This window comes from Megalobrama amblycephala, linkage group LG7 (genome assembly GCF_018812025.1).
Source record: "Megalobrama amblycephala isolate DHTTF-2021 linkage group LG7, ASM1881202v1, whole genome shotgun sequence".
Lineage (NCBI taxonomy): Eukaryota > Metazoa > Chordata > Actinopteri > Cypriniformes > Xenocyprididae > Megalobrama > Megalobrama amblycephala.
The window spans coordinates 51,078,618-51,105,979 of NC_063050.1; the positions used below are offsets into that span (position 1 = coordinate 51,078,618).

The 27,362-nt window shown below is 36.3% G+C and overlaps 1 protein-coding gene across 4 annotated transcripts in view; it reads left to right on the forward strand.

The window, feature by feature from the left end:
* The window catches only part of nrp2a (neuropilin 2a), a 90,668-nt gene that overhangs the window by 50,236 nt on the left and 13,070 nt on the right, over window positions 1–27,362 (forward strand). For 3 of the 4 annotated variants that reach the window (XM_048198011.1, XM_048198009.1, XM_048198012.1), the window contains 8 exons: window positions 5,256–5,400; window positions 6,463–6,812; window positions 9,048–9,192; window positions 16,571–16,654; window positions 17,097–17,258; window positions 22,545–22,804; window positions 24,127–24,220; window positions 26,992–27,024. In XM_048198011.1, the coding sequence (XP_048053968.1) occupies window positions 5,256–5,400; window positions 6,463–6,812; window positions 9,048–9,192; window positions 16,571–16,654; window positions 17,097–17,258; window positions 22,545–22,804; window positions 24,127–24,220; window positions 26,992–27,024 (1,273 nt within the window). The remainder of the gene's footprint in view (window positions 1–5,255; window positions 5,401–6,462; window positions 6,813–9,047; window positions 9,193–16,570; window positions 16,655–17,096; window positions 17,259–22,544; window positions 22,805–24,126; window positions 24,221–26,991; window positions 27,025–27,362) is intronic. The other variant, XM_048198010.1, reaches the window with a different exon arrangement.

The window sequence follows — 27,362 nt, forward strand, 5'->3', positions numbered from 1 at the left end:
AAGTCATTTTTTTAGCGAAAATGTGTGCAACTACATAATTTCAGTGTTTTTACAACACACACTGTAAAAAAGAATGGTTGGTTTAACTTAAAAAAGTAAGTTACCTGAGTTCATTGAAATTAAAAATACAATGAAGGCGATTGATTTAATCAGCAGAAACTCAAAATATTATGTTATCTGAACTACGTTAATTATCTAAATTGATTTGACAAAAGAAAAAATGTTGTGATGACAAATCATGAAAATAATTTTTTACACTGCAGGTACAAAAAATAAGCGCTACATTCATTAAACACAAAAATGTACATGCAAATGGTTTTACAAATAATTTGCACAGAAATGTGTTATGTAAATTAATGTAAAAATTGTTTTATGCACATTTTACACAGAAAATAATTGCATAGGAGTTACACATGAATGGTTGTTGAATAAATTCATTATTTATTTTTTTGTGTAGAAATTATTACAAATTGTATACACAGAAATTGCACATAAAGTGCACATTTTTTAAATTGATTTTCATGCAAATTTGTTACGTAAATTTACGTAAGAACGGATTTACAAGCAATTTACAATGCAGTGTCACCTAAATGTACGTAAAAATGGTTTTACAAATAATTTACATTGAAATTTACAACGGTTTTATGAATGATTTACAAATACATTTGATATGTTATTAATATAATTTACTCTGTCAAAATTATTTTTCAAAGCTGTAAAAGATTATTGGAGTATGTTTTAAAGGTGCCATCAAACGTTTTTTTTTTACAAGATGTAATATAAGTCTAAGGTGTCCCCTGAATGTGTCTGTGAAGTTTCAGCTCAAAATACCCCCAAGATTTTTTTAAATTAATTTTTTTAACTGCCTATTTTGAGGCATCATTAACTATGCACCGATTCAGGGGCTGCTGACCCTTTAAATCTCGTGCTCCCTGCCCATCGAGCTCGCGACTCTATAATACAGTGCATTTACAAAGTTCACACAGCTAATATAACCCTCAAATGGATCTTTACAAGATGTTCGTCATGTATGCTGCATGCATGCTTCGGGTCATGTGAGTATAGTATTTATTTGGGTGTTTATATTTGATTCTGAATGAGTTTGAGGCTATGCTCCGTGGCTAAAGCTAACATTACACACTGTTGGAGAGATTTATAAAGAATGAAGTTGTGTTTATGCATTATACAAGTGTTTAAAAATGAAAATAGCGACGGCTCTTGTCTCCGTGAATCCATAATAAACGATGGTAACCACATTTAACAGTACATTAGCAACATGCTAACAAAACATTTATAAAGACAATTTACAAATATCACTAAAAATATCATGTAATCATGGATCATGTCAGTTATTATCGCTCCATCTGCCATTTTTCGCTATTATCCTTGCTTGCTTACCTAGTCTGATGATTCAGCTGTGCACAGATCCAGACGTTCTGCCTTGTCTAATGCTTGAACATGAGTTGGCATATGCAAATATTGGGGGCGTACATATTAATGATCCCGACAATTACGTAACAGTCAGTGTTATGTTGAGATTCGCCTGTTTTCCGGAGGTCTTTTAAACAAATGAGATTTACATAAGAAGGAGGAAACAATGGAGTTTGAGACTCACTGTATGTCATTTCCATGTACTGAACTCTTGTTATTCAACTATGCCAAGATAAATTCAATTTTTAATTCTAGGGCACCTTTAAAGAAAATGCTAGTCTATCTGCTTCAAAATGTGCTCCTTGCCTTTTCTTTGTAATTATTTGTGTAATTTATTAGCAATTTTTAAAGATAGTAAAGATAGTAGCTTCAAAGTAAACCTGTTTTTATCAGTGTTGTTATATGGAAAATTTATACAGAAAGGAATGAGTCCCAGTGAACAGACTGTAATTCTGTCCCACTCAACCAATATGCCATTTACTCTGACTATGGGCCAGTCCGTCTTTCTCATATATTCCCAATTGTCCTGGTATCTATGATATTTTCTTCCCTATGATTTTTCCGTCTTGTTGATTGGTCTATGTTATCATCTCTCAGACCCTGCGCTCCTCCTCCCATCTCTTTCGTTTAACCTCTGTCTTCTCTTCCATCGTTATCCGTGAACTCTTGCGGAGCTGCCGCGTTGTTTTGCCACAGAGTTGGACGGCTGAATGCGTCTTATTCCAGCATCTGGAAAGGGGTCATCCGTCTAGTCGGCTGTCTTGTCTGTCTGGCTTCAGCAGCCACAACACACTCGAGATCAGCATTTAAAAAAAGGGCTCGAGAAAACCTTCCCCCCACCTCTCCATCCTTGTGCCACTGCATCATTGAAGCATTATGAGTGTGGTCCTTTGTGAGTGTGCCGAATTCCCCTGCTGGGAATACACACACACTCACTGACACTGAGTATTTGTAGCCTTGAGCATAGAGCACAGAAAAGGGATTCTTCCATATGGATTACTCTGCCCAGAGCCCGTAACTCTTGATGGGACGTGACTTGTGGCCACTGGATGGAGAGGATGAGACGAACAATGGGGATGAATGAGGTTTAGGCCTTGGGGAAAAAGGCACAGGGGTAAATTTAACTGTGGTGAAAACGAGCTCAAAAGACTCTTTGTTTGTCTTCGTCTAATCCACTACTTTTTCTAGTGCCACTTGACTTAATCAGCCCGTTTCACTGCATCACTGGTGTCGGTCATAGTCACAGCTTTGTAAGTGAGCCAGGATACTTGTGTGTGTGTTTGTGTGTGTGTGTTCACTTTTGAAAGCCCTTACAGCCCATCTTGGCCTATGTTACACTTCATCTCAGGTGAGGAATGTTTTCGGTTGGCTAAGACACATCCATCGCTGAACCTCCCACATGGATGGAAGAACACGGATGTGAACTGTTTTAACAGTCATAAGTTCCAATCTCCTCTGTGTATATATATATATATATATATATATATATATATATATATATATATATATATATATATATATTATATACACACAACACATGATTTTAGCTGTTACAAGATGATAGACAGGGCAGTGTAAGCAGTGAGAGGATGCACACAACTGTTAAAGTGCAAACAATCTGTTAAAGGCACAGTTATTATTAGTTAATATATTAGTATGTCCCAAGCTTGCCCACTATTCTGCTACACACTCTAAAGTACGTTATCTTCACAAAATCAGAACCTATTTTTAGGACATAGTATAAGTTGGTGAATTGGGACAACCATCTTTATGACTGAGTCATTGAATCATTTACTTAACCAGTTTGTTTAAAACAGTGATTCACTCATGAACAAAACACATAAATGGTCTTAGTCACCTGTTAAGTCTGTCTCCGAAATCACATTCTATCTTGAGTATGTACTTTGCGAACGCTAAAAAGTATGTTCTATATAGTATAAATGTGTGTAGAATGAATGTAATCCGTACGTACTTCATTTGCCATATTGTCATTGTCATGTGACTTACCGCCATTTACAAATCCTCTCCCGTGGCCTCATGGGATAGTAAAGCGTCCATCATATGCATACTTCAGTAGAAGGTAATCCAGGTACTTTTTGCCTACTCTTTATAAGTGCTGTCTTTGGTCACATACTGTTTTTCGCCTACTATATAGTAGGGAATTAGGCTATTTCAGACAAAGCTACTGGTTTTATGAATCCGGTCAGTTTTATGAAGTCTAGTTAATCATTCAGCCGATTCATTCAAAAACACTGATTCATTCAGGACTGATTCATTATGAGTGGGTTCAAAAATCATTCACTCATCCCATTTGTTCAAAGGGGCCGTCTTTATGAGTGAGTCGTTAAAATATTGAATCATTCACTCTCCCGATTACTTCACTAAATGCGTGAAGAAGGATTCTCATAGGATTCGTTCAAAACACAGATTCATTACAAAACAAGTGACAATTCAGAATCGCATATTACTCTTACGTTTACCATATCTTTCTATGGCAGAAATAGTAAAAGTAGTATGCTAGTATGCAGTTCCGATTTCAGCAACAGTCTTACATGAGTGAGTCGCTGAATTATCTGAATCATTGATTCATTCAGAAACGCTGCTGCTGTGTGTTGCTTCGAAGATGTGCAACAGCTGATTCTGTCGTGGCTTTGTTTAGAGCTAAGTTTCGTTAGTGGCAGGCAAGAACAGACAAGAACTGTCAATACTGTATCTAAAATGCAAGTTACTCCTCAACAATTTCTTTGTTGGGACTGTTGTATAAATCATTGTGAAGATTATGCAGTGCTACTTTCAGTAGCTTTTGAAACATTGTTTATGTACCTCTAGGCAGCCATAATTCTTATCCTCTAGCTTTGATAGATCTGTCGTAATACCTGTTATGTAACCTCAAGCTCACTCACTGCACGTCTTCTGTTTTCCTAATTTTGAGGTCCTGTGGGTTTACATTTCAGTTATCTGTCAACCATTTGACTCTACATGGGAAGTTCTTCTCTTATCTATAGTTATTTTCATTGGTATTCAGTCTAATCTAGTCTTTATCACACTTTACAGAGAAGTTGTAGGATCTCTTATGGTTCTGGTATGTGAATGTTTTAGTTAAAGGGGAACTATTATGCCCCTTTTCCCCAGAATGTTTCTGTGAAGTTTCAGCTCAAAATATCCCACAGATCATTTATTATAGCTTGTCAAATTTGCCCCTATTTGGGTGTGAGCAAAAACACTCAATTTTTGTGTGTGTCCCTTTAAATGCAAATGAGCTGCTGCTCCCGGCCCCCTTTCCAAAAGTGGGTGGAGCCTGTACAGCTCATGCTTCAGTTGCTCAACAACAACAAAACTGGAGAATCTCACGCAGCCAAAATGAGGATTGTCAGTAACGGTGTTCAGCCTTACATTGTTCAAACCGGAGTCGACACTGATGGAGAGACTCAGGAAGAAGTTACAACTTTTAGAATGAAACTGGACGTTTCTGAATGTTTAGTGGATAAATTTATGTAGTTGCTGTGGAGTTGATTCAACTTATCGTCTAGCATGTTTTTGTAAGAAAATATTTTCCTTTGCATTGAACTTTGAGCGTTGTAACTTTGCAGATGTTGTTTATGATCAAACAGCAACATTACACACTAACTAAAGTTAAAAAAAGGAAATTTAATTTAATTTTTAATGCATATCAAACCAAAATATGCGATGGGAGTATCATGAGAGAATATGTTTCCTTTGGGAAGAACTCGTTCTTGTGTGGAAAATGTATGATTTAAATGAATAGACTTGATGATGCTTTGCAGCAAGTGTAATCTGTGTTGTGTGTTTTCTTTCTTTTGCAGATTTTCCATGCCAACACTGACCCATCTGAGGTGGTTTTAAATCGTATTCCTCAGCCCGTTCTGGCCCGCTTTGTTCGTATTCGACCCCAGACGTGGAATAACGGCATTGCACTACGCTTTGAGCTTTATGGTTGCCAGATTACAGGTGAGTGTTTAGACTCATTAGTTTCGTTTCATTTTACCATTCAATGCAATTTAATGAGGTTGTTATATGATAACTATCGTCTGTTTGTGGGGGAAAAAAATGCCTCCTCTGTTGAAGATCTCAAATCTGATTGTGTTTGTGTACATTCAGTTATAAAGCTTTGCATATGTTTATTTTGTTGAGTGTGATATTTGATACACCAGGCTTTTATGGCTCATAGAGTATGATATATGGAGCTCATACTTGAGTGAAAAACAGCTCAATTTTATTCAGTCACCCAAACTGAGCAAAAATATGCAATTTGATACAGTTGCTGATGTTTATGTGGACAAAAATATCTGATGCAATTCTGATAGCTTGTAATGTAAATCATTGAGATCTTTATAACGGTATAGCAGACTACTTATAAAATGCATATACAAATATATCTCTATATCTCCCAATAATATGTCTTAAAATGATACTTAAATGCTTAGTTTTATAATCAAAGCTCTGTAGTTTTTATAATGCAATGCAACATATCAGTCAGTTCAATACAATGCTGATTGAGAGATGTACAAATAAACATTCCTCAAAAGGAATATGTTCCTTCATCTTGAAATAGCTCTAATAATAAAAGACTTAAACATTTACAGTTTTAAAAAAACAGTAAAGATTTCACAACAAAAAGACACGTATACCACGACCTGAACATTTATAATTATTCTAAAAAGCCTTTTACTTGTTAAAAAAAGTATAAACTCTCAATCAGATGACAGGAGGTATCTAGTAGATTGTGTACTATAAGATCAGTTGGAGTCCTCCAAAATGTGTGTTTCAAATATGATACAGTACACTCTAAAAAAAAAATTATGGGTTAAAAATATCTTAAGTTGGGTTGAATATGTACAAACCCAGCTATTGGGTTGTGTTAACCCAGCATTTTTAGAGTGTAGGCTTAACTATTCTTTAACTTCAAATTTCCCGGTAAAACTGTAATAAGTGTATTGTAAGACACTTTGGATATCAACATTTGAAGGCTGCAGTCGGTGTGTACATCTCTCTCGTTCTATTTCGTCTCAGATGCTCCTTGTTCAGAGCTCCAGGGAATGCTGTCCGGGCTCCTCCCTGATTCCCAGATCTCGGCCTCCTCAGTGAGGGACCTTCACTGGGTCCCTGGAGCAGCACGTCTGGTGGCCAGTAGATCAGGATGGTTTCCCGGCCCTGCCCAGCCTATAGCTGGAGAAGAATGGCTCCAGGTGGACCTCGGGACACACAAGACGGTGCGAGGAGTGATAACCCAAGGAGCGCGTAGCGGGGAGGGAGGAACCAGCTCAGAGAACCGGGCTTTCGTACGGAAGTATCGCCTAGCACACAGCCTGAATGGGAAAGACTGGAACTTTGTAATGGATAGCAAGACTAGCATGCCCAAGGTATTTCATTTGTCGATAACATAATATAAACATACACTCAAAAAAAAGATTTTTTGATGCTGTTCAGTTTATTTAAACAATGTATTTTGATTCAACACCATTGTATCAGGTTTCTGGTTTAAATGTGATTGATTCATGTTAAATTGACTTGAAACGATTACTCTTTGACTTAACTTGATGTTTTCATATTGGAATAACATGTTTCAATCAAGTAAACCCAAGCAGGACTCAATCAAACAGGATTTTCACTTCCCATCATGCTTTGCAAAGGGGCTGAACTAGGAGTGTAAATGTTGAAATAAAGTGTTATTTTAAGCAGTTTTTAGGAAGATGAGAAAATGGAAAGACTTTTTAATGTTCCCTGTTGGTAACACTTTACTTGAAGGGGTGTGCATAAGACTGACATGACACCTTCATAATCATGACATGACACATGTCATGAATATGAAGGAGGTTTTATGAATGTTTATGACATCTGTCATTAAGTGTCATTCGCTCAGTTATGTCATTTTTAATGCAAAGATGACATTGTTTGAGATGTCCGAGTTATGACAACTTGACATAAACCAATACATCATAACCTGTCAGTGTCTTTGTCATGACAATTTGACATTATTTAGCTTTATGGGATAACATTACATTAAACTGTCATGTGGTTGGTTTTGACATTGGCTGTCATGAGGCCATTATAATAGTGTCATGAATATTTATCTTGAGCTCAAGTACAGTGGTACAAATTGAACTTGTCATTAAAATGTCATTAAGTGACAATACTCTGACAAATAATTTTATAACAGCGTCACAACTATTTTTCATTTCATGTTTTTTTTGTTTTTGTTTTTTGTTTTTTTAAGTTTCCACCAACAGAAGGTCAGATAATAGACAATTTCAAATTTCTTAAAAAAGATGACACTGTTATAAAATAATGGTAACACTTTATTTTAGGGTCTTTTAACTAGTTGCTTATTACTATTAGCATTCATATGGCTAAACTATTGGCTATTTATTAGTACTTATTAGTACTTATGCCTTATTCTACATTCTTAATCCTACCCAATACCTAAACCTAACAATTAACTATAATAAGCAGTAAATTAAGAGTTTATTGAGGGAAAAGTCATAGTTAATCGTTTATATATGTGTTCCCTATACTGAAGTGTTACCAAAATAATGTAATGTAATGTTAACCCATAAAGCTAAGTAGTTTTTTAAGTTTGATAATTAATCTGCTATGTCATGTTTATGACAGGTTATGATGTTTTGCTAATGTCAAGTTGTCATGACAAAGACACTGACAGGTTATGATGTGTTGGTTTATGTCAAGTTGTCGTAACAAAGACATCTCAAACAATGTCATCTTTGCATTAAAAATGACATAATTGAGCGAATGACACTTAATGACAGTTGTCATAAACATTCATAAAACCTCCTTCATATTCATGACACGTGTCATGTCAAGATTATGAAGGTGTCATGTCAGTGTTATGCACACCCCTTCAAGTAAAGTGTTACCTTACTGTTCTATTATGTTGGTATTTAAAAGTTTCTGTTAATTAATAGTTTTAGGGTTACCATTGTGGTGAATTGTTGCACTTGTGCTTGGGTTGAGGACCTGCTGACAAACTTTCAAATTACTTTAATAAGAAAGTAATCACTGTGGTAGTGCTCTGGGTTGCATTTCCCAAAAGCATTGTAAGCCTGTGTTGATTGTAAAACCACTGCCACCAATGACTTATGATCAATTTAGGATGAATCCAGTATTACATCTAGATTTCTAACACAGAACATCACAAAAGTTATATAAATCACAAAATTAAACAAGAAGAATTAATTGTAAAAATCAATGTATATGAAAACAATTTATTATTTATTTATTGCTTTTTATTTATTTTCCAAAACATTACAAATTAGTTGGGCTGACAGTATTAAATTAAGCTGTGCCCAACCATAGTAAATAAGTTGAATCAACCTTAATAAATTAAGTTGACCCAACGTAAGTACATTAAATTGGAATAACAGAATTGCATAATGCTGAAATAAAGCAACTCAATCATGTGGAAATCCTTTCCATGATTTTTTTATGTTCGGTCAAAGAGTTATTTTTTTGAGTATATGTTTAGCTCTCATTATGGAGAACGATCATCCACAGAACAATAAGACCTAAAACCTAAATATCACCTGTGATTCAGTGTCTAAATTCAGTAAGTGTGTGAGTAGTCTCTTTTTTCCCCATAGCTTTTTGAGGGAAACACACACTATGACACCCCAGAGCTGAGACGTTTCGAGGAGCTGCCGGCACAGTTCATCCGCATCTATCCGGAGCGCTGGTCTCCGGCAGGGATCGGAATGAGAATGGAAGTCCTGGGCTGCAACCTGCCAGGTAGGACACGGCCCTCAGATACACCACTGTTGTGAAATCATAAGCTAAATTACTTGTTGTTGATTGGGCAGTTCCTGTTGTAGGGAGAAACTACAAGTGACACTGAGCTGCTGCCCAGAAACGCACCGTCAGCTGAACGCTATTGCAGCCTGAACAATTTTTTTTCTTTTCATTTACGGTGGGGAGAAGTAAAAAAAGAGAGAAGAGAAAATAGAAACATAGAAACAGTGATTCTCTCTAAGAGAAGTGGATGGGAGAAAACAACCAATTTAAAATTGGCTGGATGAATTTTGTAAGGCAGAAGCTTTAGTGTGACGTCTCAGTTGCTTGTGTGCTGCGTATGCTACCGTTTACTGTTTCTGTTTGAATATATTTTAAAATGTAATTTATTCCTGTGATCAAAGCTGCATCATTACTGCAGTCTTCAGTGTCACATGATCCTTCAGAAATCACTCTAACATGATGATTTGTTGCTCAAAAAACATTTCTTATCATTGTTGAAAACAGCTGTGCTGCTTTTGCTGAATAAACAGTTCAAAGCTTTTGCAGAACAACATTTATTTTAAACAGAATTTTGTAACATTATAAATGTTTTTACTTTTGATCAATTTAATGCATCCTTGCAAAATGAAAACAAACAAACAAAAAAATACTTTCTGACCCCACACTTTTCAATGGTAGTGTATGTGTGGGATATTCTAACTCTAACGCATCAACCTTGCTTTAGATGTTTTTTTAATCAAATAGCAATGATCTGAAGTGCTATATATTAATTGGTATTCGAAGAAATGGCTGAGTTCATATTGAGATTTCAGCACGGTCTGAGGTTTTGTTGAGATCTCTTCTTAAAACGTTTGAAGAGACACGTGAGATTACTGGGATCTTTTTCTCAGGACAAAAATCTCTCCATTTAATCTGATTCCTTTCTAGGAGACACAAATGAGAAATTAAAGAGATTAGTTTGCTGTGGGAGCAACTGCGTGCTTATGTTATTATGATCGATTTTTAGGGATTGTTTGTGCTTATCTGACCAGACTCGCTATAGAGCGTCAACCTGCACGAATACACAATTCCCATGTCTACAATATTATAAACATGAAAGACACACACAAACACACTCACGCAGCTCTGCTATAATCAGACAGCTACCCCCTGTGCCAATTATCCTCTATGTTGTATAATTTATCATAGAGCTGCTGGAGATACATCTGATTGAGTGTGTGTGTGTGTGTGTGTGTGTGTGTGTGTGTGTGTGTGTGTGTGTGTGTATGCAAATGTACAGTATGCTCTACTTTTAGGTGTGAAAACCAAATACTCAAAGTTCTAGAGACGTTCAGCATGGATTGATTGATCAGCATTGCAAATTTAGAAACCCTCACAATTACATAAATATACTGTGGCAGTGCTAAGATTCAGTATCAGATGGTTATTCTCTCAGTTAGATGGATGGATGGATGGATGGATGGATGGATGGATGGATGGATGGATGGATGGATGGATGGATGGATGGATGGATAGATAGATAGATAGATAGATAGATAGATAGATAGATAGATAGATAGATAGATAGATAGATAGATAGATAGATAGATAGATAGATAGATAGATAGATAGATAGATGGATGGATGGATGGATGGATGGATGGATGGAAGGAAATGTCATTTTTGGGTGAACTGTACCTTTAAGAAGCACAACCTTTCTCTCTAGCTTCTACTTTTGTTTTCTAACTTTGTTTTCCAATCAGTCTATCTCTCTCTCTTTCTCTCTCAGGGAGTGTTCTTGCCTGTGTAAATGTTTTTCTTCTGGTCCTGCTCTCCTCACTTCTCCTCCTCTTTCTGTTTCTCATCAGAGACCACGCTACTCTCTTTCCCATGTTCTCTCCCACACACACACACACACACACACACACACACACACACACACACACACACACACACACACACACACACACACACACACACACACATATGTTCTACATGTTCATCCCACAGAACAGCTGTTGTAGTGTATGCAGACATATACCTGCCCACACTGGGTTACTTAGTATGTACTTGTGGAAAAACAAATCTCCCAGCAGTAATTGCTACAGTGTTCTGAGTCGTTGCATTGTTCTTCATAAAATGTATATTATGTTGAATGTCAAGTTTGATAAAATTAGATAATTAATTCATCTTTTTGCCATGTGTCTGTCATCATATTCTCATGTCCTCAGGCTTTATGTGCTGTGGTCATCATGAAACAATCAAACGCATATAATATATAGTACACTGCATGAGTCTCAGGTGAATTATGGGGGCCTAAAGGCAGCTCTTTTATTTTCCCAGCATGCACTACTGCTCTCTGCAGCCCTGCCGAGCTCTGGTTAGCAGGCTGAAATATGCAGAAAAGCTTTATGCATAATTGAGGGTCTTTTATTTATTTATTTATTTATTTATATATCTATTTTTCATTATTGATTTTTTTTTTTTTTTTTGCTGAATCAGTTTCTTTGGAGAACGATGTGACAGTTTTTCTTAAGGAAGGGTGAGAATTTGATGAAAGCAGAAATGACAGGACAAGAGTAGAGAGAGAGAGAGAGAGAAGAGAATGATGGGATATGAGCTGAGAAAGGGGGAGCAGACCTGAATGGATGGAAGACAGATTACAGCTATCAATAATACGCTTTCATTTCTTCGCCTTACTTCCCATTACTTCCAACACACTCAGACACACACACACACACACACACACACTGAAGGCAATGATCTTCCCGCTAGTCTTAATCACATTAAGGAAACTGCAGCCTGCGGTGAGGTGTACAGTTACACGTACGGTTTTAAAGAGACGGATAACATATACAGCCATTTTGAAACAGCAATAACCTTCACTCTAAGAAAAGTCTATGAAAATATTTCCTGACGTATGGTGTTAATATGAAGGAGTTTTCTGTATTGATTTTCACAGGTGTTTTACCCATATTTTGATCCACACATTGCCCACACGTTGTGTTTTAGGGTTAAAGGAAATGTCTGTAAACTTAATGTATAATGTCCTGTTTTTTTCTACAGATTTTGTTTCTTACAGTGTTTAGTAGGCGTGAATTCATGATGATTTTGACAGTTTTTTCCATTGAGATGACTTGGGGAAAAAGTGTCCCAATCATTTACCCTACATATAAACAGAAAAATAAATAAATAAATTCAAGGGGTAATTTTTGAATCACAAAATATGTTTTGAAATTTAAAATATGTTAAAGGCTACTAAATTTAGCATAGTTAACGCATTTAACTAATTTGGCATTAAAGGACGAAAAAGAAAATTCTGCCATAATTTGTCATGCAAAAGGGTTGTTATCTATGGAAGCTTGTTTTCACCATGAAATAATTTTTTTTCTCAGAATTGTGACATAAACTCAATTTATAAAGACAGAATTGTGTGATATAAAGTCAGAATTGCAAGAAAAAATGTCAGAATTATGACTTTATATCTTGCAATTCTTACTTTTTTTCTCAAAATTGCGAAATATAAACTCAATTGTGAGTTAAAGTCAGAATTGCATGATAAAAACTTGCAATTGTGTCTTATAAATCTCACAATTCTGACTTTTTTCACAGAATTACGAGTTTAAATCTCATTCTGACTTTATAACACGCAATTCTGACTTTTGAGATAAAAAGTCGCAATTACCTTTTTTATTTCATTTTTTATTTAGTGGCGGAAACAAGCTTCCATAGTTATCGTTAACTAAAATGCAAACTATTGAAAGTTGTTTTCTGTTATTGAAATAAAACTGATTTAAAGTTTTTGTTTTTTTTTAAGAAAACTGAAGGTAGGATTTTTAAGTTTAAGTTTTTCACCTAATATTTATATTTTATTTTAATAAAATATAAACACTAGATAAAAAACCCTTAAACTTAAAATAATAAAATAATAAAAATAAATTTAAGCTAAATAGAAATATATACAGTGTATAGAAAAATTACAAAAAATGTCACCAAAACAGAAAATGTGAAAATAAAAGCTAATTCAAAATATTTATAAATATCATAATATTATATAAATAATATTAAAATTACACTGCCGTGCACATCTTACTCTTTATGCAAAATCATAACATTTTTGTTTTGATATTTTTCTGTATTAATTTTTTTATTGACTCCACCATCCACCATCTTGGTTCAAACTTTTTATTGAGCCCATCACAGAGCATTCTTACACTGCTTTGAAAGCTGCACACAGAGCTGTTGAAGACTGTAGAAGGATGCATAATTATACTTCCTACCTCCTAGAACAGCCTTGTAGTGTGACGGTAGAAGTACAGTTCTTTGTGTTACGGCGTTCCCTGTATTTGTCTTGTATGTTGTGCTGACATGACTGTCACATCTCTGAAAGGTCAAAATCATTACACCGTGACACACAGCGACCTTTAAACCCTGACAGAACATCTTCACGGCGCGGAGAGTGTTTGCACATCGCGAGAGCACAGTCCCGCGCAGGTGATGATATTTATCCGTCATCCCTGTACTAATTGAATCAGAAGACAAAGAAAAACAAATGGACACAGACTGCAGGTGTGGAGGCATATGAAAGAATGATCGAGGGAAAGAGGATGGCGTAGAGAGGGAGGCCGTTAGCGATAGGGCAGAGGAAGTGGTATTAGCTGGCTAATTGCTTCAGAAAAGGCCATGGCATTACAGTGACAAATATCACCAGCTGTGGCTCACCTTTTATGAATTCAAAATATTAATGTATGCACCGATTTGCTTCCTTTGCAGATACTACTGTGTGAGTGACCGTTCAGTTCATATACTAGATGAACTTCTGTTCTTATATAAGTCTAAAACCTTTTCATTTAATGCAGTTTATTTGTTTCCTAGGCAGTTTTACAAGATTGCTAAATTGTTACATCTCTTTAAAGGATTAGTTCACTTTCAAATTAAAATTTCCTGATAATTTACTCACCCCCATGTCATCCAAGATGTCCATGTCTTTCTTTCTTCAGTCGAAAAGAAATGAAGGTTTTTGATGAAAACATTCCAGGATTTTTCTCCTTATAATGGACTTCAATGGAGCCCAAATGGTTGAAGGTCAAAATTAGTTTCATTGCAGCTTCAAAACGTTCTACATGATCCCAGACGAGGAATAAGGGTCTTATCTAGAGAAACCATCACTCATTTTCTTAAAAAAAAACAAAAAAAACTAAAAAACTTATATACGTTTTAACAATAAATGGACATCTTGAACAAGCTCTCTTCTTCTCTATTAGAATTCAAGCAGTGTAGACACTGCTAAGTGTATTACTGCCCTCCACAGGTCAAAGTTTGAACTAATTGTTATATACTTGCACTAGCATATTGTATATGACAATTTAGTTCAAACTTTGACCTGTGGAGGGCAGTAATACACTTAGCATTTACACTGCTGGTGAGCCACAGCTGGTGATATATTATTGTAACGAGGTCAGTAGATGTGGGAAGAAGGAGGCGGGAACCGGCGAACGTTCAACGTAACTTTAATTCAAAATAAACAAAGAACAAAACTAAAGTAATGCCGGCAGACCCTCGCGGAGTCTGCCGGCCAATAAACATAATAAAACTAACATAAAGTCCAGGCCTGGTCCTCTCTGTCTACTGATGTCGCTCCTCCTTTTATGCTCCGGAGCTCCTCCGTGAGAGCCAGGCCGGCAGCTCGCAGGTGACGCTCATTATACTCGCGTACCGGCCTCGCGCCGTTCCCTATATATATATATTTAAATTATTTTTCTACTCCAATTCAGTTTTTGAAATATGATTATTTACACAGTTACTGTCATAACTTGTTGTCATGATGAATTTATTTAAAGATATATATTATATAATTAAGACATTACTAACATGTAAAGTAAATATAACTAGATTAAAAAGTTTGAAGACAAACTTTAAGTTGGCTTGAAAAAGCCTAGCTAGAAAGTTTGAAGTAGTTTTAAAAGTTTGAAGTTTGAAAGTTTTAGTTTAGTAGTTTTGATAGATAGATCGTTGCTAGGGTGTTGCTATGCGGTTGCTAGGGAACTCGGGTGGTTGCTAAGATGTTGCTATGCAGTTGCTAGGTTACTCGGGGTGGTTTCTAGGGTGTTGCTATGTGGTTGCTAGGGTATTCTGAGTGGTTGCTAAGGTGTTGCTATGCAGTTGCTAAGTTGTTTTGGGTGGTTGCTATGAGATAGATAGATCATATTAGAGAGAGCTAGATAGATTATGAGTTATGAGTAGATTTATGAGTTTCAATGGATTAGAAATAGTACATAGAATGGCACTTGAGTCTAATTGAGTTTGAGTCTAATGGGCTTCCGTAGTTTAAATTTGAATTTTGACAGTTGGAATTTGAAAGTCTTGGCTCATTTGAACATTCCGTCAATGAAAGTCAATGGGATTTTTCCGAGCTTTAATAGTCATTTTTAGGAAAACCGTAAGTCGGATAAGTTAGAAAAGATATAGCACACTAAGTCAGAACAGTCTGAAGGTCTGACCCGAGTTTGGAGTATGTAGAGTTAAAGCTCTAGGAGGAGTTAAAGTTGGAAATTTTAGTCTCAGAAGAAAATAGCATAACAGTAAGTTGGCTTTTTCAAGCCAACTTAATTAATATATAAGCTAGTACATATATTTAGTGAAATGCTCCCTCTAGAGTTCATTTCTTTTGTGAACTAACATGCTGTGGACACTAAATGACTTGCCTGAGGTAAATGTGATGCTCAAGCTGTTTTATTGATGTCTTTCTGAGGTTGAAACACTGGTTGAGAGATTACACGTAAACATATCTATGCATATATCGTCTGTTCTTCTTCTGCGCTTTTTCCTGTTGTGGCGGTTAGCAAATAGCATTGCATTACCACGCGCGCCCCCTTCTGGATCACTTGTGACTGACCGTATTCGTCGTCTGACTGTATGAACCGAGCCATGACGTCATAGTACGGGATGAATACATATACTGTTACACCCCTAATATATTTTGTGAGCATAATGGATCGGAGGTCCTATATATTAGTATGCATGTATGTATACATGTGTTGTTTTCTTTCAACACCCCATGGTTTGTCTGGTTTTTCTCCCTACAGCAACGCCATCCATCAGTCTGATGTCTCTACTTAAGACAGATGTAAAGAGCCGCAGGCAATACGGGGACAAAATGATAGTTTTGAACAGTATTGCATACTGTGCATATAGTTTATGTCCCCCTCTGCGCTGACATAAATTCCGAGTTTGGAGCTTTATGATTTAATTTATGAATATCTGACTCATGGCTGGCTGCATAATTAAAATGAAAGGGAATATCATTTGAAATGAAAAGAAAAGAGATTTGTTTGAATGGAAATGTATTTTGGTCTTGGTTAAGATAAGATTGGTAATTATGTGTTTCCACCCGCAGAAACCTCCACACCAGCTGTAGAGACATCCAAACCAACTCAACCTTCCTCTGTAGAAACCACCACAACACAGAAACCCAGTCCTGGTTAGTAGTTTTTTTTTTTTTTTTTCCAAGCATTAATACATTTCACAAACACCCTAAACCTCTAGAAATCAGCCACATTTTGGGTTGTTGTTGCATGCATATGTGAAATGGGAGCAGGATACCAGTATGTCATGAAATGTTGCTTTAGTGAAGTTTGAGCCCTGATAAAATACATCACAACAGCATAAATATACACATGTGACCTGTAAGCACACTCTTATTTAATCAATAAATATCCCTTTCCCTTTAACATAAGTATCACTATCATGATTTTCAGTGGATTGTTTTGGCAGAATTATTGTCATTTCTTTATTTTTGAACATTGATGCAGCTGAAGTCAAAGGTCAGAGATCAGTTTAGCTTAAAGTGCCGTTAGCCATCCAATGTTTTGCCAGGGTTGATGAATATTAATGCGGATGTATTGATGTATTCTTTCCGTCAGTTACCAGCACTGCCCTGCCGTCTCACAAAGGACTGTGTGATTTTGAGCAAGGATTGTGTGGTTGGACCCTTGACCCTGATTCTGACCTCAGCTGGGCGCTACACAGCTCCAGCAAAAGCACCGCCTTGGGTCAAAGTCAAGATCTCTCCATGGGCTCAAACAGTGAGTATCTCACACACATACACACATTCACATGCATAGAGAGGTTGTCATGCCTGTAGGCTCTCGTCTGTGTTCATGCTTAGAAACACACAAACAAATATTACATTATATTAAATTACATTACGTTATGTTATATTACATTATATGACGGGAAAACAGTTAATTTAGTTTGTTGTCATTATACAAAAAGATTTAATATTTAAATAAATCATAATTTATACTATTTATTATAAAAATAAACCATATATAAAATATATAAATTTATAAAATATAAATTATATTATTATAATAATTATCTTTAATTTACTGTTTTGAAATTTTCTTCACCAAGCTTCTTAACTAGTTTTACAAGCTTTACTGCCATGTTCTGTAAAACCTTACGGTGAAAATCACTAAATAAAATAAGTTCATTTTACTTAACATTTTTGGTCCCACTTTATATTAAATGGCCTTAACTACCATGTACTTACATCAAAAAATAAGTACAATGTACTTATTGGGTACATATTGCATTGCAAAACACTTTTGCGGCTATTGAGGTGGGATATGGGTAAGGTTAGGGAAAGCTTTGGTGGTATGGGTTGGTTTAAGGGTGGGTTAAGGTGTAAGGGACGGGTCAACAGTGTAATTATAAATGTAATTATAGAAATGAATTACAGATGTAATTACATGCAGGTGTTTTTTTAAAATATAAGTACAATGTAAAAACATGTATGTACACAATAAGTGCATTGTATCAAATTGATTGATTTAAATGTAAGTACATACAGTAGTAAGGCCACTTAATATAAAGTGGGACCAAATTTTTAAAAAGTTGATTCAATTTAACAAATATTTGTTATGTGAATCTCAGAAACAAATTATATTAAGCAGAACTCAATCAGAATAAGTTACAAGAAATAATATGCTATTTTACCTCTAATGATTTAAGATACAGAAATTAATTTAATCTAGTAGCTTGCATTTATGGCTGACCACAACATATTTAAAAGAAGTTTGAACTTATTTCATGGTTTCTAATTTCTTTTAAACAATGCTTTCCGAGAAATTACAATTTATTTTAGCGTAGATTATGCTTTTATAGCTTTGATCTCCTGTTCTGTCATCACTGCTTTGCACCAATGTTAGTTTTGCTTAATCTTATGTAACTTTATTACTTTGAGTTTGATGAACTTAAACCATTAAACCAACATAGTTAGATTTGTTACTTGTTTTGCTTGATTTGTTACTGAATGAGATCTTTAAGTTGAGTTTACTCTAATGATTGACTAAACCAACACTAAAATATTAGTAAATTTAACTGAGTTTACAGTAGACATACTTATTGGTTTTAAAACTTAAATGGTTTAAGGTAATCGGTTTCCTCAAATGGTTTGATTTACCATAACTTATCGGGTTTTAAAGTGAGCTTTTCCATAAAAGATCATGTTGGCAGTTTTGGCAGTGAACATCTAGGCTTGCACCAAACAAGTACCAACCAGCATAAACCAGCCTGGGTCCACAGAAATTGATGCCAGTGTAAACTCAGCAGGCTATTTTGCCCCTTTTTCTTTGTATTATGACTTCATTCTGTTTCCAAATCAGTTTCCTATTAACTTTTTTATGCCTCACGCCAAAGACAAGCACCTGGACCGTTCCCAGAACAGCCTTTCCTCTTTGTATCCCCAGTACGTGCTCTCGTAAACTCCTGTGACCTCATTCCCTCTTTACACGGCGGTCTGCTTTCCACATGTCAGACACCGCCATGAGCTCTAGAAGAGGAAAACAGGATGAATGCTCGGCATGCTTTCTCTCCTCCTTTCTCCCTCCAGAACACTGTCACACTCCCTTTATTTCTATCCCATGACACATCGCAATTAGAAGCGTACACCAGGAACAAAGCATGGCAGTGAATAATCTTGGAATGCCGAAACAATCACTGTTTGATTGAGAGCTGGGTACCAGTGAGCCGCAGATTACTACATGTTTGTCAATAAGAAAGCAAAAATTACCATACTTACTGTCTTAATACGCCCTCATGTTCTGGTTGTGAACGATTGTGAAAGTAAGAAATTACGATGAATTATACATCAGCTTACGGGAGTAAAATGGGTTGCCATTGCATGTTACTTTTAGAAAAGCAATGTGCCACTCAAGGGCATGTGTTACAGTGATTTCACCATGTTTGAGTCAGGTGTTGACATGGTAAAATCAGTATAATGCTGGGTCTCGAGGAGAGACATATTGCTCAGCAACAGCAATATGACAGAGACACCGATGTTCACTAAATAATCACATTAATTATTAACAGTAAACACAATAAATAATTCTCCCGCCTAGTACTATAGCCTAACTGTAGGCTGTCTAATGTTGCCAAACATTAATATAGAATTCAGTTGATTTGAGGTCACTGGTTTGCATATGCTGGCTGTTTTACAACAGCTTCAAATGTGGCTCATTCTGTCAGATTTTAGAGCTGAAACAATTAGTTTCATAAGTTTGCATTCAGGCTTCTGATTTGAAATTTTCTGTATATTTTCAATTATACACTAAGTTTTCTATTTTTATACACTCTAAAAAAAAAAAATGCTGGGTTAAAAATAACCCTAGTTGGGTTAAATATGGACTAACCTTGCGATTGGGTTAAATGTTTAACCAAGCCTGCTGGGTAGTTTTATTTAACTCAGCTATTGTTTAAAAATGACTGTATTGCTTGCTTAAAATGAACCCAAAATTTATTAATATGTTGAATGTATAATGATTAAATAATAAACATTTATTAAAATACTTATTAATAAATGTTCACCTTTTGATTATTATTGTTGCCTCTAGTAATTATGTGTCTGATTTTTAATTTGCAACCAATTTTTGGTTCATTTTAGCCTGCCATATATACATTTTTAATCAATAGTTTAGTTAAACAACACTACCCAGCCGGTTGGGTCAAACATTTAACCCAACTGCTGGGTCAAAACAACCCAATCTCTGGGTTTGATTCAACTTTAGAATTTTTAGAATTTATTCCTGTGATGCAAAGCTGAAGTTTCAGTGTCACATGATCCTTCAGAAATCATTCTAATATGCTGATTTGCTGCACAAGAAACATTTATTATTACACTCTAAAAAATGCTGGGTTAAAAACAACCCAAGTTGGGTTGAAAATGGACAAACCCAGCAATTGGGTTGTTTTAACCCAGCGGTAGGGTTAAATGTTTGCCCAACCTGCTGGGTAGTTTTATTTAACTCAACTATTGTTTAAAAATTACTGTATTGCTTAATTAAAATGAACCCAAAGTATGTTGGAAATGAACATTTATTAATGTTCAATGAATAATTATTAAACAATAAACATTTATTAAATTGCTTATTAATAAATTTATATTGATAAACTATTAAATTTATATTAATAAAATATTAAAGCTTATTAATAAACATTCACCTTTTGTCTATTATTGTTGCCTCTAATTGCATCTGGTTTTTAATTTCCCAACTATTTTGGGTTCATTTTAAGCTAGCCATATAGCAATTTTTAAACAATAGTTGGGTTAAATAAAACTACCCAGCATGTTGGGCAAACATTTAACCCAACCGCTGGGTTAAAACAACCCAATCGCTGGGTTTGTCCATTTTCAACCCAACTTGGGTTGTTTTTAACCCAGCATTTTAGAGTGTATTATCAAAGTTGAAAACAGTTGTGCTGCTTAATATTTTTGTTGTAAATTACTCTACTGTCACTTTTGATTAATGTAATGCATCCTTGATGAATAAAAATATAAAAAAAAAAAAAAAACCTACTGACCCCAAACCTTTAAATGATAGTATATATCATTATATTGTATATAATATAATATATGTAATGTAGACAGTGCTAAGCAATATTGTTTTAATCATTTATTTAGTTCCAAAAACATTTAAAAAGTAAGAAGCATTGCAATTTCCCAGAACCCCTTTCTGGAAGTTCAAAAACCCCTTCCTTCAGTCTCTTTCAGCTATCGTGTGGCAAATTTAAATCCGAGTATCTTTAATTAATTTCAGAGGTGTAGATTCTTGTGGGAAAACTGCATTTCCCACCATGTATTCCAGTCCTTCACCTGCCTTCCAGGAAGATTTTTGCATAGACTTCCATGTACTTAGAGCCTTTTTCAAGAAATCATTATTCGTTTCCCCCTATAAATATAGTACTTAAGATCAAAAAGAGGATTTTTTTTCACATAAATAAAAGATATTCACTATTCCCCCCTTCACATCTCCTTATATATGCATTCCCAGTGAAGTTAAGGGGATTGTTATCCTAAACCTATTTTAAATTCATTGCCTTGGAATATTTTAAATGCTCTCTCTGAAAGACTTAACAAGCCGTGCCGACAGCTGCAAGGTGTTATAGGCAGTTTTTGACAGTTCTCAAAATGTTTAAGACTCCAATAGGTCACATGTCTCCTCCCCGTCCAATCTGATCACTCAGAGAGATGCCGGCCGGCACCACATGAGCTGTCTTTTTGACCTTGAAACGTCTGGAAAGATTATTCACAAATATGTAGAGAGATAAAAGAGTGTGCACCTGTCTCGCCTCTCTTTCTTCAACGTAGGGGTCGTGCCTTGCTCCCACTTAACGCTCTTTCACTCTCCGCTTAGCAAACAGACACCTGCCATCACCGAAAGTGCCTACAGTAGAGCCTAGTGGGCTACCGTCGCTCACGAAGACACTAATACTGGTGACGAGGTGCTTGACTTTTCCCAATGTGACACACTTGACTTTTCCGTATAATCACACAGCGTGATGTTTAGGCGAATCATGTTGCTCAAAAACACAGTTTGGGTTCAGGAAGTGCTCACCAGCTGTTTGATAGGTTGGATCCAAAGTGACACAAACCAGACTGTTAAAATGTCATGTGCTTAAAGGGTTAGTTCACCCAAAAATGAAAATTCTGTCATTAATTACTCACCCTCATGTCATTCCAAACCTGTAAGACTTTCATCTTCGGTACACAAATGAAGATCTTTTTGATGAAATCTGAGAGATTTCTGTCACTCCATTGAGAGCTATGCAAACACCACTTTGATGCTTCAAAAAAGTTCATAAAGAGATCGTAAAACTATTCCATATGAATTGAGCGGTTTAGTTCAAAGTTTCTGAAGAGACACGATCACTTTATATCACTTGCCCAGTGGGGAATAAACAAGATTTCATGCAACCAACCAAAAGGCTGCAAGGTTTTCATCTGTCACTTGGTAGAAATGAATCAGATTAGACAGATGCAGACATGGACAGGTGGTGTGACACACTGCATTATGTTTGTTCTCTCACAGGTTTGGGAAACTACCTGTACATTGAGGCCAGTCCTGAGACGCAGGGCCAGAAAGCCAGACTGTTCAGTCCCAGTGTGGATCCCGACACCGGACCACTGTGTCTGATGTTCTCCTATCAGCTGGAGGATCAGGCAACCCTGAGGGTCCTGCTGCAGAACAAACACCAAGAGGAAACCCTCCTCTGGTCCCTCCGTGGAGACCAGGAGCCCATCTGGAAAGAAGGACGGACCATCATACCTCGATCTCCAAATGAATTTCAGGTAAGCAGATTAGACATAATAAACACTAGAATATATTTAAAACTGCAGTGTTTGGTTAACAGTGGTAAATCTTTTCAAAAAGGCTGTAAAATTAGGGCTGTCAAGTCAGCATGCTAATTTTGGAGATCACTGATCTTGAAAGGCAAGATTATAAAGATTGTTGTCTTGTTTTCTTTCTTTAACTTTGTCATAAACAAAATAACATATGTTGAGATCACAAAGAAAATCTGTTTTTGATCTTGAGAAAACAAAATAATTATAAAAGTAGTGTTCAAAATTTGAGATTAGTCGAATGAATCTCACACATTTCACCCCAAATTCAAAAGAAAAAGTGTATTTTGTCTATTTTGACCCAAATGTCTTTCTTAAAGTCAATTTTGTGCATTATTGTGATGCAAAAAAATTATTAAAAAATAGATTAATTAAATTGCAAGGGTAAATTAATTCAAATGTAATTGCAATTGTTTATACATCATGGTAATATTTGCTGCTTTTGTACTTGGTAATAATTAAAAAAAAAAAAAAATCAATTAATGACACTATATTTTTAATGCTACAATTAGGGTTGCAAAGTTTCCAGAAACTTTTCTGGAATTTTTGGAAACGTTCCAGGATTTTTGGGAAACTTTTGGAAAGTTTCTGGAAATTTACCGGAAATTTTCAGCCCGAACTACAATACAGTCAAATATGAGGATCTGATGAGAATAACATGGGTTTATAATGGAAAGAAAGAATTAAAAAGTCTAATAAAATGTCACATTTAAAAAATTGCCATGCACACAATAGATTTTGCTTTATTCAAATCATAGTTTGTTGTGATATTTTAGTGAAATTCATCCCAAAAATGTAATTAACTCTTTCCCCACCATTGACAGAATTTTCTGGCTTTCTGTGTTTTCACTGTTATACGGTAGGGGGCGCTATTACGCATCTTCTGAAAGTGTACTGAATCTCCTGATCAAAACACAGGCAAAGAAGAAGCAGAAACAAGCAATATTATATGTAAGCAGATGCATATGTAAAATAATGCGATCATCAACATTGAACATCATATAAATCGAAACTGTCTAACGTTACCGAATGACATGTTGACCTAGGATGAGCTAAAGGACCAAAAATTCTGCCGTTGGCTGGCAACTTTTTTTTTTAAACATGCTGGTGAGGAAAGAGTTAATTATTCAAATCTGTTGCCCAAATTTGAATCATTATTAAAGATTCGACAACTCGTAAACCTTTGTTGTTGTATTTGTTTAGTCTTGGTAGCCAGACAAATACCATACTGACATTTTCTGTTTTCTATGTGCTCATATTTCATCACACAGGTGGTAATCGAAGGATTTTTCCAGGGTACCAAAGGCCACATTTGGATCGATAACATCCACATGAGTGTGAACACACCGCTGGAGGAGTGTACTCGTAAGTGTGCACGTTTCACCTTTTTCTTCCATCATTAGTTTTATCCTTTATGCTTTTGTTGTCATTTATAGCGACAACTTAAGCCAAAGCCTTGCGTTATCTCTAGCGGATGTTTCTCCCTGCCACGCTCTTTCTGGTTTCCTGTGAAGTCACCTTTATCTCCTCATTACAGATTGCACATATTCCAGTTCCACCATTTTCACCATAATTCGTTGAGATTCTGAAGACACTCGCTCCATAAACCTCTCCATTTACTGTGATCAAACCTAGCCATCACAGCCACTATCTCAAAGAGCTTCTCAAAATAGAATTTATTAACATGAAAGGAGGACACACACAAAAAAATAGTGTGCCTCGTTGTTTGCCATCAAAAGCAAAATGTAGAATCAAATCTAGGCCACAAATGCCCCTGGGCCCCGATGCTAATCTATGTTTCATTATTTCCTTCGCGCTTCTCCTTCCATGTTTGTAAACAGAGCTTTTTTAACGGAATTAGTCGATAGCCAGAGCGTTTGAGGATGGATCTTGCACAGAAGCTTTGTGGTTTACGGTCTTAAGGATATCAGAATGTGACCATGTGCTCGCCGCTACTCCGATTCCTGGTCCATAACTCGAAACTCTTGATTTAGTCATTTTTGGCTCGCAGCGTCACTGCTTGGCTCGCTCTGAGGCTACGGGACTTGGTGGTTTATTTCGAATCCAAAAATTGGAAGCCTCCAGGACTCATGTTTCACCATGTGCCTGCTGTGATTCTTCCCAAAGCATGCTGGGAGAGTTCTTATCAACCCGTGCAGTTGGACTAGGAGTTCCCGCCAAAAAGAGATCCCCGAGTCGCTGGCCCTCACGATAGTTCCTCATCTTTTTCTAATTGTTTGCATTTCAAGAATTCAAGCGATGTCCTCCATGTTCGCTCTCCAAAACAAAACCTTCACAACATGAAAACAACTTAAAACTTGAAAACATGCTTCTCTGCCAACAAACTGAGAATCAAAATGCCTTATCTGATCACTGTATGGGAGATGGGACAGAGAATTTAGCTGCAGAAAAAAAAAATGCTTTTAAGCAAATCGCCACCTGTGTAAAGAACATGTCCGGGTCATATTTCATTCCAAAAATCAAGGACTGTGAAGATTTTTTGCATTGTTACATTATTTTCATGACTATTAGGCACCTCATGGAATATTTGTACTTTTAAAAATTCATTAGCAACACAGCAGGATCACTTAAAATGATCTAGTGAAGGTGTGATACACACTTTCCCGTAATCATTTATATACATTGTAATCTAGAATGGTTGATTTAAAGATATAGATATCATTTTGTGGGGAAAAGTCAATCATTTACAGTATATGTAGTAGTATTTGTTCTTGTTTAAAGGGGACCTATTATGCAAAATTCACTTTTATAGGTGTTTGAACACAAGTGTGTGTCCACAGTGTGTGTAAACAACCAGCCTATAATGGTAAAAATCCTTTATTTATAATCCACATAAATCATAAACGGTCTCTCCAAATGAGCGGTTCCAGATTTCCTCCTACACTTACATAAGAGTATGTTGAAGCCCCGCCCATGACTGGTTACGATCTGCCCTATTAGCATAAATCCCGCCTTGAGTGAGCCGCAGCAATCTGCCATTTCTGTTTCCTCGATGTATAGCTGGAGATGTACAATGTCTGTGACAAAAAACATTACAACTGTTCTGTTATTGGATGTACCAATGAACAAAAGAGTCTCCGTAGACTCGGCATCTGAGCCACTGAGGACACAGTCTTTGAATTTCATTTATGAAGGAAATGTGCCAAAGAAAGTGCTCTATATTTGCGCAAATCATTTTACGCTGGACTGCTTCTCAAACGAGGGTCAATTCATCGCTGGATTTGCACAAAAGATTAACATGACAGCACATGCTAGTGGATGAGTTGAATCAACTCCACAGCAACTACATAAATTTATCCACTAACCATTCAGAAACGTCCAGTTGCATCCTAAAAGTTGTAACTTCTTCCTGAGTCTCTCCATCAGTGTCGACTCCGGTTTGAACAATGTAAGGCTGAACACCGTTACTGACAGTCCTCATTTTGGCTGCGTGAGATTCTCCAGCTTTGTTGTTGTCGAGCATCTGAAGCGTGAGCTGTACAGGCTCCACCCAATTTTGGAAAGGGGGCCGGGAGCAGCAGCTCATTTGCATTTAAAGGGACACACACAAAAAAGTGTGTTTTTGCTCAAATCCAAATAGGGGCAGATTTGACAAGCTATAATAAATGATCTGTGGGGTATTTTGAGCTGAAACTTCACAGACACATTCTGGAGACACCAGAGACTTATATTGCATCTTGTGAATAGGGGCATAATAGGCCCCCTTTAATATATAGGTTTTAATATGGCAATTAATTGAGAATTTGATCTGAATAATCGACACATTACAGTAATGAGAGTTTTGTAGTAAATTAATATGCTTAACTACGATGAAAATAATGTCACAATCCACAAAATCATAGTGGTGCTTATTTATTTATTTTGATTTGCGGGCGAAATATTTCCGGAAAAGTCTTTTGATGTCCTCTGTGTCCTTGTTTGATTTCCTCTGTGGTCTCTGATGTAGGTTATTCATCATTTTATGAAGTTCAGTGCATGTTTTCAGAGTCATCGGTGTCTCATACAGTAAGGCAGGGATGTACCCCACCGTTAACCTTACATTACATATTAACATTTTACTCTGTTTGTCTTTCTCTCTTTCTCTGCCTCTCCCCATCCTCCTCTCCCTCATCCAGAGCCTTTTCCCGCTATCCCTCCGGACATGACCGGTGAGTTTAAACTCTCTGCCTCAGGTGTGAATGTTTGCACTTCCCGCTCTCTGCCCTGCTCAGCAGTTATTGTTTACAGGGAAGATATAGGATTTGTTTTACTTCCTAGCATGTGGTATTTATGCAGTGAGTTGAGGAGCCTGGGGTTGGGTCGTTATTTGAGGTGACCAATCCATTTCTGACATACTTTTTATGACCTGTCAAGGTCCGAATTGGGAAAGATGTACAAACTTGGACTGTCAGGCTGCTGAACCTGTGAGGCTCATGGCAGAGACCCGTTGTGCCACAATGTGTCACAATTTGACATTCAAAGAATAATTCCCCATGAAATATTTGAA